A 14,882-nucleotide genomic window follows, 5' to 3' on the forward strand; every position below is an offset into this window, starting at 1 on the left:
AAATTCACTACCCTCTGAGTGAAGAAATTCCTCCCCATCTCAGTCCTAAATGGCCTGCCCCTTATTCTGACACTGTGTCTCCTGGTTCTATCTCCCCAGCTGGGGAAACATCCTTCCTGCATCTACCCCATCCAGCCCTGTAAGAAATTTTTATGCTTGAATGAGATCACCTCTCATTCTTCAAACTCTGGAGAATAAAGGCCCAGTCTATTTAATCTTTCCTCGTAAGACAATCCCTCCATCCCAGGAATTAATTTGGTGAACTATGATGTTGTTGCTATTACAGAGACTTGGTTGAGGGAAGGACAGGATTGGCAGCTAAATGTTCCAGGAATAAGAAGCTTCAGGCGGGATAGAGGGGGATGTAAAAGGGGTGGGGGAGTTGCATTACTTGTTAAGGAGAATATTACAGCTATACTGCGGGAGGACACCTCGGAGGGGTCGTGCAGCGAGGCAATATGGGTGGAGCTCAGGAATAGGAAGGGTGAAGTCACGATGTTGGGGGTTTACTACAGGCCTCCCAACAGCCAGCGGGAGGTAGAGGAGCAGATATGTAGACAGATTTTGGAAAGATGTAAAGGTAACAGGGTTGTAGTGGTGGGTGATTTTAACTTCCCCAATATTGACTGGGACTCACTTAGTGCTAGGGGCTTAAATGGGGCAGAATTTGTAAGGAGCATCCAGGAGGGCTTCTTGAAACAATATGTAGATACTCCAACTAGGGATGGGGCCGCACTGTACCTGGTATTGGGGAATGAGCCCGGCCAGGTGGTCGAAGTTTCAGTAGGGGAGCATTTCAGGAACAGTGCCCAAAATTCCGTAAGTTTTAAGGTACTTGTGGATAAGGATAAGAGTAGTCTTCGGGTGAAGGTGCTAAATTGGGGGAAGGCTAATTATAACAATATTAAGCAGGAACTGAAGAATTTAGATTAGGGGCGGCTGTTTGAGGGTAAATCAACATCTGACATGTGGGAGTCTTTCAAATGTCAGTTGGTTAGAATCCAGGACCAGCATGTTCCTGTGAGGAAGAAGGATAAGTTTGGCAAGTTTCGGGAACCTTGGATAACGCGGGATATTGTGAGCCTAGTCAAAAAGAAAAAGGAAGCATTCGTAAGGGCTGGAAGGCGAGGAACAGACGAATCCCTTGAGGAATATAAAGACCGTAGGAAGGAACTTAAGCAAGGAGTCAGGAGGGCTAAAAGGGGTCATGAAAAGTCATTGGCAAACAGGATTAAGGATAATCCCAAGGCTTTTTATACATATATAAAGAGCAAGAGGGTAACTAGGGAAAGGGTTGGCCCGCTCAAGGACAGAGGAGGGAATCTATGTGTGTAGCCAGAGGAAATGGGCGAGGTACTAAATGATTACTTTGCATCAGTATTCACCAAAGAGAAGGACTTGGTCGATGATGAGCCTAGGGAAGGGAGTGTAGATAGTCTCAGTCATCTCATTATCAAAAAGGAGGAGGTGTTGGGTGTCTTGCAAAGCATTAAGGTAGATATGTCCCCAGGGCCTGATGGGATCTACCCCAGAATACTGAGGGAGGCAAGGGAAGAAATTGCTGGGGCCTTGACAGAAATCTTTGCATCCTCATTGGCTACAGGTGAGGTCCCAGAGGACTGGAGAATAACCAATGTCGTTCCTCTGTTTAAGAAGGGTAGCAAGGATAATCCAGGAAATTATAGGCCGGTGAGCCTTACATCAGTGGTAAGGAAATTATTAGAGAGGATTCTTCGGGACATGATTTACTCCCATTTGGAAACAAACAAACTTATTAGCAAGAGGCAGCATGGTTTTGTGAAGGGGAGGTCGTGTCTCACTAATTTGATTGAGTTTTTTGAGGAAGTGACTAAGATGGTTGATGAAGGAAGGGCAGTGGATGTTGTCTATATGGACTTCAGTAAAGCCTTTGACAAGGACCCTCATGACAGACTGATACAAAAGGTGAAGTCACACGGGATCAGAGGTGAGCTGGCAAGATGGATACAGAACTGGCTCTGTCATAGAAGACAGAGGGTAGCAGTGGAAGGGTGCTTTTCTGAATGGAGGGATGTGACTAGTGGTGTTCCGCAGGGATCAGTGCTGGGACCTTTGCTGTTTGTAGTATATATAAATGATTTGGAGGAAAATGTAGCTGGTCCGATTAGTAAGTTTGCGGACGACACAAAGGTTGGTGGAGTTGCGGATAGTGATGAGGATTGCCAGAGGATACAGCAGGATATAGATCGCTTGGGCGGAGAAATGGCAGATGGAGTTTAATCCGGACAAATGTGAGGTAATGCATTTTGGTAGCTCTAATGCAGGTGGGAAGTATACAGTAAATGGCAGAACCCTTAGGAGTATTGACAGGAAGAGAGATTTGGGCGTACAGGTCCACAGGTCACAAAGTGCAACGCAGGTGGATAAGGTAAGTCAAGAAGGCATACGGCATGCTTGCCTTCATTGGTCGGGGCATAGAGTATAAAAATTGGCAAGTCATGCTGCAGCTGTACAGAACTTTAGTTAGGCCACACTTAGAATATTGCATGCAATTCTGGTCGCCACACTACCAGAAGGATGTGGAGGCTTTGGAGAGGGTACAGAAGAGGTTTACCAGGATGTTGCCTGGTCTGGAGGGTATTAGCTATGAGGAGAGGTTGGATAAACTCGGATTGTTTTCACTGGAACGACGGAGGTGGAGGGGTGACATGATAGAGGTTTACAAAGTTATGAGCGACATGGACAGAGTGGATAGTCAGAAGCTTTTTCCCAGGGTGGAAGAGTCAGTTACTAGGGGACATAGGTTTAAGGTGAGAGGGGCAAAGTTTAGAGGGGATGTGCGAGGCAAGTTCTATACACAGAGGGTGGTGAGTGCCTGGAACTTGCTGCAGGGCGAGGTGGTGGAAGCAGGTACGATAATGACGTTTAAGAGGCATCTTGACAAATGCATGAATAGGATGGGAATAGAGGGATACGGTCCCCGGAAGTGCAGAAGGTTTTAGTTTAGGCAGGCATCAAGATCGGCGCAGGCTTGGAGGGCCGAATGGCCTGTTCCTGTGCTGTACTGTTCTTTGTTCTTTGAACCTTCATTGCACCCCCATATAGCAAGTATATCTTTCCTTAGGTTAGGAGACCAAAACTGCACACCATACTCCAGATGCAGTCTCACCAAGACTCTGTATAATTGTAGCAAGACATCTTAAAAGCCAACATACCATTTGCCTTCTGAATTCCTTGCTGTACCTGCATGTTAGCTTTCAGTAACTCATGAACAAGGACATCCAGGTCCCCTTGAAGTTCGATACTTCCCAGCCTCTCACCATTTAAGAAATACTCTATTTCTGTTTTTCCTACCAAAGTGGATAACCTATTACTCCACATTGTATTCCATCTGCCAAATTTTTGCCCACTCGCTTAGCCTCTCCAAATCCCCTTGAAGTGTCTTTACATCCTCCTTTTGTGTCATCTGCAAACTTGGAAATATTACATTTAACCCCCCCGCATCCAAATCATTGGTGTAGATTGTGAATAGCTGGGGTCCAAACACTGATGCCTATCAGTCACAGCCTGCCAACCTGAAAATGACTCATTTATTCCTACTTTCTGTTTTCTGTCCGTTAACCAGGTCTCAATCCATGCAACACAGATATGATGGGCCGAATGGCTTCTTTCTGTGCTGTAACTTTTCTCTGGTTCTATTCCCCCCAATCCCATGTGCTCTAATTTTCTTTACTATTCTCTCGTGTGGGACCATATCAAAAGCTTTCTGAAAATCTAAATATATGACATCCACCGGTTCCCCCTTATCTATTCTGCTAGTAACATCCTCAAAAATCTCCCGACCGGTTTGTTAAACATGATTTCCCTTTTCTAAATCCATGTTGACTCTGCCCAATCCTACCATTATGTTCTCAGTGTACTTTAGGCCCCATTAATTTCTCTAGTACTTTTTACTGATATTAATGTCTTGCAGTAACTCTTTCACACTTTTCCCTTGATTCTCCATTATTTCTGGGAGGTTTTTAGTATTTTCCTCCGTGAAGACAAAAGTGAACACAGAAGTGTCACATTGCTTTGCGGGATAGCAGTGATCAGATGGTGGTGGTTGTTGAGGACTGCACATTAGGAGAGTGCAGGATAGACTGACACTCCCGTGCAGTACTGATGTCATGCAGGGTTGTCAGAGGTGTCGTCCTCTGGATGAGATTGATCTCCATCTGCCCATCCAGAGGAATGTTAACATTAGTCAGATGGCTATGAGCTGGTTTTCTGGAAGGAGCAGATGAAATGGGACAGGAAGGACACCTTCTAAAACTCAACTAATCCTTTTGTTTCATAGGTGCACAGGGCCTCTGCAACTATCATTGAGCCAACCGGAGAGTCTGATAACCCTCTGAGGTTCACAACTGGCCTCGTGTTAGCCTTGGACATTGATGCTACGTTAGAACATGTACAGGATCCCCAGAACACTGTTAAAGTGCAGGTCGGTCACCACAATCAATAAGACAACTGGCAATCACTTTCTCTCCACAGAATTCTCTACTGGAGAGGGCTTTGGATGCTCAGTTGTTGAGTATATTAAAGGCCGCAATCGATAGATTCTTGGACACTGAGGGAATCATGGGTATGGGATTGGGGCGGGAAAGTGGAGTTGAGATCAAAGATCAGCCATGATAACTCAATGATGGTTCTGCTCCATTTCTTTTTTTTTATTTGTTCGTTTGTGGGCTGTGGGGGTCACTGGCTAGGCCAGCATTTAATGCCCATCCCTAATTGCCCTTGAGAAGGTGGTGGTGAGCTGCCTTCTTGAACCTCTGCAGTCCTTGGGATGCAGGTCCAACAATTGTGGTGTTAGGAAGGGAGTTTGACCCAGTGACAGTGAAGGAACGGCAATATAGTTCCAAGTCAGGATGGTGTGTGACTTGGAGGGGAACTTGCAGGTGCTGGTGTTCCCATGCATTTGTTGCCCTTGTCCTTCTAGCTGGTAGAGGTCGTGGGTTTGGAAGGTGCTGTTGAAGGAGCCTTGGTGAGTTGCTGCAGTGCATCTTGTAAATGGTACACACTGCTGTCACTGTGCGTCGGTGGTGGAGGAAGTGAATGTTGAAGGTGGAGGAAGTGAATGTTGAAGGTGGTGGATGGGGTCCCAATCAAGTGGACTGCTTTTTCCTGGATGGTATCGAGCTTCTTGAGTGTTGTTGGAGCTGCACCCATCTAGACAAATGGAGAGTATTCTATCACACTCCTGACTTGTGCCTTGTAGCTGGTGGACAGGCATTGGGGATTCAAGAGGTGAGTTACTCGTTGCAGAATTCCCAGTCTCTGACCGACTCTTATAGCTACAGCATTTATGTGGCTGGTCTAGTTCAGTTTCTGGTCAATGGTCATCCTCGGGATGTTGATAGTGGGGGATTCAGCAATGGTAATGTCATTGAGCGTCAAGCGAAGATGGTTATATTCTCTCTTTGTGATGGTCATTGTCTGGCACTTGTGTGGCGCGAATGTTACTTGCCACTTATCAGCCCAAGCCTGGATATTGTCCAGGTCTTGCTGCTTGTGGACACGGGCTGCTTCAGTATCTGTCCATATGGTGCGGAACATTGTGCAATCATCAGCGAACATCCCCACTTCTGATCTAGTGATGGAGGGAAGGTCATTGATGCCGCAGCTGAAGTTGGCTGGACCTAGGACACTACCCTGAGGTAGAGCATGGGACTACTCGACCGAGTAGGGTAGTGTCGGGTTGGGTCACTCTTCTGTGTCTGGTATTCGGGCTCGGGCCGGGTCGGACACAGTGACAGCCAGGACGTCAAGACAGGAAACGTGCATTTGGACTCCGCACTAGTCTGCAGTGAGAAATTCCATCTAAGGTAGAGCACAACCTCTTTAATATAATCAACTTTATTCCGGTGGTCGGATCGGGTCGGGCGCGGGAAAAAATTCAAAGGACTCGGGCCAGGTCGGGCTTGGGTCGGATGTGGTTCTGTCGGGCATGGGTCTGGTTTCATTTGCAGACCCGAGCAGGCCTTTACCTTGAGGAACTCCTACAGTGATGTCCTGTGACTGTGATGATTGATCTCCAACAACCACAACCATTTTCCTTTGTGCTAGGTATAACTTCACCCAGCGGAGTTTTCCCTCTGATTCCCAGTTTTGCTAGGGCTCCTTGATGCCATACTCAGTCAAATGCTGCCTTGATGTCAAGGTCAGTGACTCTCACTTCACCTCTGGAATTCAGCTCTTTTGTCCATGTTTGGACCAAGGCTATAATGAGGTCAGGAGTTGAGTGGTCCTGGTGGAACCCAAACTGAACGTCAGTGACCAGGTTCTTGCTGAGCAAGTGCCGCTTGATAGCACTGTCGACGGCCCCTTCCATCACTTTGCTGTTGATCGAGAGTAGACTGATGAGGCGGTAATTGGCTGGGTTAGATTTGTTCTGCTTTTTGTGTACAGGACATACCTGAGCAATTTTCCACATTGCAGGGTAGATGGCAGTGTTGTAGCTGTACTGGAACAGCATGGATAGGGCGCAGCTAGTTCTGGAGCCACTCCAGGCGCTGCTTCACAAACCACTGACCACCTCCAGGCGCGTATCCATTGTCTCTCGAGATAAGGAGGCCCAAAAGAAATAAAGTTCTGGAGCACAAGTCTTCAGTCCTATTGCAGGAATATTGTCAGGGCCCATAGCCTTTGCAGTATCCAGTGCCTTCAGTCGATTCTTGATATCGCGTGGAGTGAATCGGATTGGCTGAAGTCTGGCATCTGTGATGCTGAGGACATCAGGTGGAGGCCGAGATGGATCATCAACTCGGCACTTCTAGCTGGTCACTTACAGGTGGTCATTTTGAAACCCACACAGTTTCGTAGTCACCCAAAATATAGGAACAGGAGAGGAGGCCATTCAGCCCCTTGAGCCTGTTTTGCCATTCATTGAGATCATGGCTGATCTGTATCTTAATTACATCCACCCGCCTTGGTTCCATATCCCTTAATACCATTGCCTAACAAAAATCTATCAATCTGAATTTTGAAATTTTCAGTTGACTCCCCCCGTACTCCCTCGCCCCTACCAGCCTCAACAGCTCTTTGAAGGAGGAAGTTCCAAATTCCCATTACTCTCTGTGTGAAGAAACGTCACCCCTGAACAGCCTGGCTCTAATTTTAAGGTTATGCCCCCATCTTCTGGACTTTCTCTTTACCTATCATGTCAAATCCTTTTATCAGGGGAGGCAGTGGCGTATCGGTAATGTCACTGGACTAGTAATCCAGAGCCCAGGCTAATGCTCTGGGGACAGAGGTTCAAATCCCACGATGGCTGATGGTGAAATTTGAATTCAATTAATAAAAAAAAATCTGGAATTAAAAGCTAGTAAAAACCCATCTGATTCACTAATGTCTTTAGGGAAGGAAATCTGCCGTCCTTACCCGGTCTGGCCGACAAGTGACTCCTAACTGCCCTCTGAAATGGCCGAGCAAGCCACTCAGTTCAAGAGCAATTAGGGATGGGCAATACATGCTGACCTAGCCAATTTAACCCTTTAAGCCCCAGTATAATTCTGGTGAATCTGCACTGCACCCCCTCCAAGGCCAGTATATCCTTTCAGAGGTGTGGTGTCCAGAACTGAACACAGTACTCTAGATGGGGTCTGACCAAGGCTCTGAACGACTATAGAGGATCAATTGGCAATTTAAGAATGATCAATACATGTTGGGACTTGATGTTTACATTATTCGATGGTTATTATCCTGTGCTTCTATATTCCTTGCAGCTAATTTTAAAACTACTACTCCTGATCCTGTGTTCTTTTACTCACAATTCTGTGAAGGAAAAGGGTTTTCTCTAACAATGCTCAATGCTTTGTATTTTGTGCTTGATTTACATCAAGTGGGGCGGCACAGTGGCGCAGTGGTTAGCACCGCAGCCTCACAGCTCCAGGGACCCGGGTTCGATTCTGGGTACCACCTATGTGGAGTTTGCAAGTTCTCCCTGTGTCTGCGTGGGTTTTCTCCGGGTGCCCCGGTTTCCTCCCACAAGCCAAAAGACTTGCAGGTTGGTAGGTAAATTGGCCATTATAAATTGTCACTAGTATAGGTAGGGGGTAGGGAAATACAGGGGCAGGTGGGGATGTTTGGTAGGAATATGGGATTAGTGTAGGATTAGTATAAATGGGTGGTTGATGGTCGGCACAGACTCGGTGGGCCGAAGGGCCTGTTTCAGTGCTGTATCTCTAACCTAATCTAATCTAATCTTGACTGTCCTGTTGCCTGCCCCGTTCACCTCAGCTTCTCAATCCTAATAATTTAGGAACACATAGCACCGGAAAAGACCTTTTGCGGTTCATCTGACCGATCATGGTACTTAGGAAATATCTCACAAATCAATAAATACTGGCCTTGCCAACAATGTCCACATCCTATTAGCTAATTTTTTTAAAATCCCACAATAACATTCATACCAATTTTTCCCTTCGACCCAACTCTGTTGAATTTTTTGGTATATTCAGAACCCCTCCCCTGCCTCCCTTAACAGCTTATTCCATACAGTCACCATCCTCTGCTAGAGTAGTTAATCCCAGCTAATCTTTTTGCCCTCCCCTCTTTTAGAAGTTGTCATTCTGTTAAACATATCTTGCCTATGCCCTGTCGGGTCTTGATTACTTTGATAAGTTCACCTCTAAGCCTTCTCTTTTTCCCACTTTCTGCAGCCTTTCTTTGTATCTTAGCTATTAATTTAGTCAGCCTTAGTTGCACTCTCTCCAGTGTGTGGACATCGTCTTCAATTTTTAATGACGTCTGGTCCCCTCATTTAAAAATTGTATCCTACAGCACAAAGGAGGCCATTCAGCCCATCGTGACTATGCAGTCCTTTACAAGAGCTATCCAATAGTCCCATTGCACCCTGCTGTTGCCTTTTCAAGTATTTATCCAGTTGTCTTTTGAAAGTTGCTGTTGAATCTACTTCCGTTACCCTTTCAGGCAGTGTATTTCAACAATTCGCTTCATAAAAAAGCATTTTCCCTCTGGTTCTTTCGCCAGTTATCTTTATTCGATTAAAGTAATCCCACGCTTTTTTCCCTCGCTTTGTGTAGAACAAAAGCAAACAGGGAAAGCTGTCAGCAGGTATGTTCTGTGCAGTGGGGTGGAGTGGCTGTGTAACTGAAGTTGATTCTGGTGTCACCTGCAGATCGTGTATCCAGATGGGCAGGCCCATATAATCCATCCCAAGCCGGCTGATTTCCGAAATCCTGGGCCTGGAAGACACAGATTGATTACTCAGGTCTATCTCTCCCACACAGCCTGGACAGGTAACTGGTTTGGTATTGAAGTAGTGACAACAATAACTTAAGTGACATAGCACCTTTAACGGAGAAACACTACAGCACTTCACAAGAGAAGTAATCAGGCATCGGATATATAAGGATATAGAGGCATTGGAGAAAGTGGGAGAAATGGTTTTATAAGGATAATACCAGAACTGAGAAGTTATTCTTATCAAGGAAGACTGAACAGACTGAGGGGTGACCTGATAGGTCTTTAAAATCATAAAGGGTAGATGTGGAGAAGATGTTTCTACATGTGGGGGATTCCAGAACTAGGGGCCATAAATATAAGCTAGACACTAATAAATCCAATAGAGAATTCAAGAGAAACCTCTTTACCTAGAGAGTGGTGTGAATGTGGAATTCACTACCACATGGAATGGTTGAGGTGAATAGCAGAGATGCATTTAAGTAGAAGCTGGATAAACACATGAGAAAGGAATAGAAGGATATGTTGATAGGGTGAGATGAAAAGGGGTGGGAGGAGTCTCATCTGAAAGACGGCACCTCCGACAGTGCAGCGCTCCCTCATTACTGACCCCTCCGACACTGCAGCACTCCCTCAGTACTGCCCCCTCCGACACTGCAGCACGTCCTCAGTACTGCCCCCTCCAACAGTGCAGCACTCCCTCATTACTGCACCCTCCGACACTGCAGCACTCCCTCAGTACTGCCCCCTCCGACACTGCAGCACTCCCTCAGTACTGCACCCTCCGACACTGCAGCACGTCCTCAGTACTGACCCCTCCGACACTGCAGCACTCCCTCAGTACTGCCCCCTCCGACACTGCAGCACGTCCTCAGTACTGCCCCCTCCGACACTGCAGCACGTCCTCAGTACTGCCCCCTCCAACAGTGCAGCACTCCCTCATTACTGCACCCTCCGACACTGCAGCACTCCCTCAGTACTGCCCCCTCCGACACTGCAGCACTCCCTCAGTACTGCCCCCTCCGACACTGCAGCACGTCCTCAGTAATGCCCCCTCCGACAGTGCAGCACTCCCTCAGTACTGCCCCCTCCGACAGTGCAGCACTCCCTCAGTACTGCCCCCTCCGACAGTGCAGCACTCCCTCAGCACTACCTCAGTGCTCCCCTCTCCAAAACTGCAGCGCTCCCTCAGTACTGCCCCCTCCGACAGTGCAGCACTCCCTCAGTACTGCCCCCTCCGACAGTGCAGCACTCCCTCAGTACTGCCCCCTCCGACAGTGCAGCACGCCCTCAGTACTGCCCCCTCCGACAGTGCAGCACGCCCTCAGTACTGCCCTCTCCGACAGTGCAGCGCTTACTCAGTACTGCCCCCTCCGACAGTGCAGCACTTCCTCACTACTGCTCCCTCCGACACTGCAGCACTCCCTCAGTACTGCCCCCTCCGACAGTGCAGCACTCCCTCAGTACTGCCCCCTCCGACAGTGCAGCACTCCCTCAGTACTGCCCCCTCCGACAGTGCAGCACTCCCTCAGTACTGCCCCCTCCGACACTGCAGCGCTCCCTCAGTACTGCCCTCTCCGACAGTGCAGCACTCCCTCAGTACTGCCCCCTCCGACAGTGCAGCACTCCCTCAGTACTGCCCCCTCCGACAGTGCAGCACTCCCTCAGTACTGCCCCCTCCGACAGTGCAGCACTCCCTCAGTACTGCCCCCTCCGACAGTGCAGCACTCCCTCAGTACTGCCCCCTCCGACAGTGCAGCACTCCCTCAGTACTGCCCCCTCCGACAGTGCAGCACTGCCTCAGTACTGCCCCCTCCGACAGTGCAGCACTGCCTCAGTACTGCCCCCTCCGACAGTGCAGCACTGCCTCAGTACTGCCCCCTCCGACAGTGCAGCACTGCCTCAGTACTGCCCCCTCCGACAGTGCAGCACTGCCTCAGTACTGCCCCCTCCGACAGTGCAGCACTGCCTCAGTACTGCCCCCTCCGACAGTGCAGCACTGCCTCAGTACTGCCCCCTCCGACAGTGCAGCACTGCCTCAGTACTGCCCCCTCCGACAGTGCAGCACTGCCTCAGTACTGCCCCCTCCGACAGTGCAGCACTGCCTCAGTACTGCCCCCTCCGACAGTGCAGCACTGCCTCAGTACTGCCCCCTCCGACAGTGCAGCACTGCCTCAGTACTGCCCCCTCCGACAGTGCAGCACTGCCTCAGTACTGCCCCCTCCGACAGTGCAGCACTGCCTCAGTACTGCCCTCTCCAAAACTGCAGCGCTCCCTCAGTACTGCCCCCTCCGACAGTGCAGCACTCCCTCAGTACTGCCCCCTCCGACAGTGCAGCACTCCCTCAGTACTGTCCCCTCCGACAGTGCAGCACGCCCTCAGTACTGCCCTCTCCGACAGTGCAGCGCTTACTCAGTACTGCCCCCTCCGACAGTGCAGCACTTCCTCACTGCTGCTCCCTCCGACACTGCAGCACTTCCTCAGTACTGCCCTCTCCGACAGTGCAGAACTTCCTCAGTACTGCCTCCTCCGACAGTGCTGTGCTCCCTCCGACAGTGCAGCATGCCCTCAATACTGCCCTGTGGCAGTGCAGCCCTCCCTCTGGCAGTGCAGCACGCCCTCAGTACTGCCCCTCTGACAGTGCAGCACGCCCTCAGTACTGCCCCTCTGACAGTGCAGCACGCCCTCAGTACTGCCCCTCTGACAGTGCAGCACGCCCTCAGTACTGCCCCTCTGACAGTGCAGCACGCCCTCAGTACTGCCCCTCTGACAGTGCAGCACGCCCTCAGTACTGCCCCCTCCGACAGTGCAGCACGCCCTCAGTACTGTCCTCTCCGACAGTGCAGCGCTCCCTCCGACAGTGCAGCACGCCCTCAGTACTGCCCTCTCTGACAGTGTAGCCCTCCCTCTGGCAGTGCAGCACTCCCTCAGTACTGACTCTCCGACAGGGCATCGCTCCCTCGGTACTAACCCTCCAACAATGTAGCACAATTCTAGATCATGGGGCCTAAACCCCAAAGTCCAGATGGCCAATAATGGGGCAAGAGGGTTGTGGAGAGGGATTGATGCAAGAGAGACCCAAGTTAGCAGAATGGAAACTTCTGGGGTTCAGGTTTTTGGGAGTTTTTTTTATATTCCTTCATGCGATGTGAGCATCACTGGCCAGGCCTGTATTTACTGCCCATCCTTAACTGGCCTTCATTTAAATGGAAAGAATCTCAACCCATTACTGCAGTAGCTCCGTATACATATACTGTCAAAACATTAAAATAGGAGATTTGAAGACCTTTTGAGGTCAATTTTATTTGTCCCCCTGCTGTTCATGTCTGTCAAAATGATGATTGAGGCTATTCAGCCAAAGGGTCTAATTGTCCTGCGCCCCTCCTCCAGAGACTGCCTGGACTACGGGCTCAAATCTCTGGAGTGGTACTTGAAACCATGACATTTTGCCACAGAGGCGAGAGTGCTCCCCACTGAGCCATGGCTGGCACAATAGTGTGTGGGTGTGCGTGAATATTTTAATGCCAATAACAAAAATAATATATTTATAAAGCACTTTTAGTAAAATGTCACAAGGTACTTCACAGGAGCATTCTCGGATAAAATTTGACACATGCGATATTAGGAAAGATGGCCAAAAGCTTGGTTAAAGAGGTATATTTTAAGGAGTGTCTTAAGGAGGGAAGAGAAGTGGAGAGGTTCAGGCAATCATTTTTATTCCCTGCCCCCTCTCTCCCACAGAGCCTTGTCAGATAGAGGTGCGGTTGCTGCTGGCCTACAGTTCCAGTAGGAGCAGGGCGTCTAGCTTGAGTGCAGTCTCCAGACCAGCCTGGAGTGATAGCATGGATGGTTTGCCACAGACAGATAATGTCATTGAGGGCACCATTAATCTCAGCAGACATGTCAAGGTCTACCTGATGCCCAAGCCAGCCAGGCGGTGAGGACCAGCGACGCTGCAGGCAAGAGAAAAAGAGGACTCAACTGAGCTGGAGAAGAAGATTAAAATACGAGACGTTTGCAGAATGTGAACCAGCTGACAGAAGCAGCTTCAGGTTTGTTGTCCAGCCATGAATTTAAACACTGGGGAGTGCAGAGATTGTAAACCACGAGAGTGACTCAGGTTGTCGGTCATGAACACTGAGAAGTTCGCAACGCCGAACCGTTAACAGGAATGTTGAAACCCAACTGAGAGCGACAGACCCTGGAGAATTCCTGTGCTGCCTTTTAAATATTTCTAACCTCCGTGCTGTTCCAGATCTTGAGCTGTTTTGGTAAAGCTTGGAGACTGACCATTAATGAAGAGCTCTGTAGATTTTCAGAAACCGTGTTGAAAGAACAATTGACTTTTTTTTCTTATTGAAAGTTTGATATAAACGTTTTAAGATTTTGAAAATGTTCACTGCTTGAGGGTTGCATCTCTCCGTTAACATGCAACGACGTGGAACTCGGTGTCACTTACACCTTGAATCTGAGCTCTCGCCCCACACTAAAACTGTGACGCCTCCACGATCCTACTTTTGTGTTGTGTAGAAAAACTGCAGGCTAGGAAATGACCCCATTTCCTTTCTGGGGAAAACAACCAGGGAGGTCTCAGCCAGGTCACAAGCTAGGGTGCTGCAGTGCAGTCAGAACTCCTAGGCCAGGGAGGGAGCATGGGAAGGATATCGAGCCAGAGTTGCAGCTCCTGATCAGTATCTGGTGACTGTCCTCCCTGCTGGAAACTCCAGATGTGAGGACAGGATTGAATAGCCTTCTGGCACAAGTTGAGAATCGTCCCTCAGGAGAGGTATCAGGAGGCTAGCGAACGTTTGTGGAATCATACAGGAGTGTGAGACAGTGCCTTAACTTTAAACAGGGTCCAGAATGAGTGGACAGGAATCCCTAATATTGCTGCAACAGAGCCTTAATTACAGCAGCTTAATATACCCACTACCTGACAGGCCATCTTTGTGAGCTCCTCCATTATATACTGAGTAATGCAGAGTGGGAGGGTATTTGTCTTGTGGTATTGAGAAACGACTGACGCTGGTGGCTTTGTCTCGGTCCTTCAATGCATCACTGCCAGGGAACATACTCCACTCTGTGTATTACCCAGTATTGAAGCACAGGATTGTACTTCATTTTTCAGAGCTTTGGTTGCTGGTCTGAATTGCGTTATGAAACCGTTCAGTCATGTTGAAATACTGACAACAGGAGAGAGAGAGATGCCTTGGCGGACCCAGAACGCGGTGTGAAGTTGGTGTAAATAAACAGGTGGCTCATCTTCATCAGTGCAGTCGGGTGTGCCACTTTTACATCTCACCATCAGTGCAGTCGGGTGTGCCACTTTTACATCTCACCATCAGTGCAGTCGGGTGTGCCACTTTTACATCTCACCATCAGTGCAGTCGGGTGTGCCACTTTTATATCTCATCTTTATCAGTGCAGTCGGGTGTGCCACTTTTACATCTCACCTTCATCAGTGCAGTCGGGTGTGCCACTTTTACATCTCACCATCAGTGCAGTCGGGTGTGCCACTTTTATATCTCATCTTTATCAGTGCAGTCGGGTGTGCCACTTTTACATCTCACCTTCATCAGTGCAGTCGGGTGTGCCACTTTTACATCTCACCTTCATCAGTGCAGTCGGGTGTGCCACTTTTATATCTCATCTTCATC

General features: G+C 48.8%; 1 protein-coding gene across 3 annotated transcripts in view; it reads left to right on the forward strand.

Annotated features, from left to right (window-relative positions):
• The window catches only part of ints4 (integrator complex subunit 4), an 81,365-nt gene extending 66,866 nt beyond the window's left edge, over positions 1 to 14,499 (forward strand). For 2 of the 3 annotated variants that reach the window (XM_068033062.1, XM_068033064.1), the window contains 3 exons: positions 4,319 to 4,462; positions 9,161 to 9,281; positions 12,967 to 14,499. In XM_068033062.1, the coding sequence (XP_067889163.1) occupies positions 4,319 to 4,462; positions 9,161 to 9,281; positions 12,967 to 13,166 (465 nt within the window). In that variant the 3' untranslated portion in view covers positions 13,167 to 14,499. Of the gene's footprint in view, positions 1 to 4,318; positions 4,463 to 9,160; positions 9,282 to 12,966 lie in introns of those variants that run through there. The other variant, XM_068033065.1, reaches the window with a different exon arrangement.
• The last annotated feature ends 383 nt before the right edge of the window (positions 14,500 to 14,882 follow it).

This window comes from Heterodontus francisci, chromosome 6, assembly GCF_036365525.1.
Source record: "Heterodontus francisci isolate sHetFra1 chromosome 6, sHetFra1.hap1, whole genome shotgun sequence".
NCBI lineage: Eukaryota > Metazoa > Chordata > Chondrichthyes > Heterodontiformes > Heterodontidae > Heterodontus > Heterodontus francisci.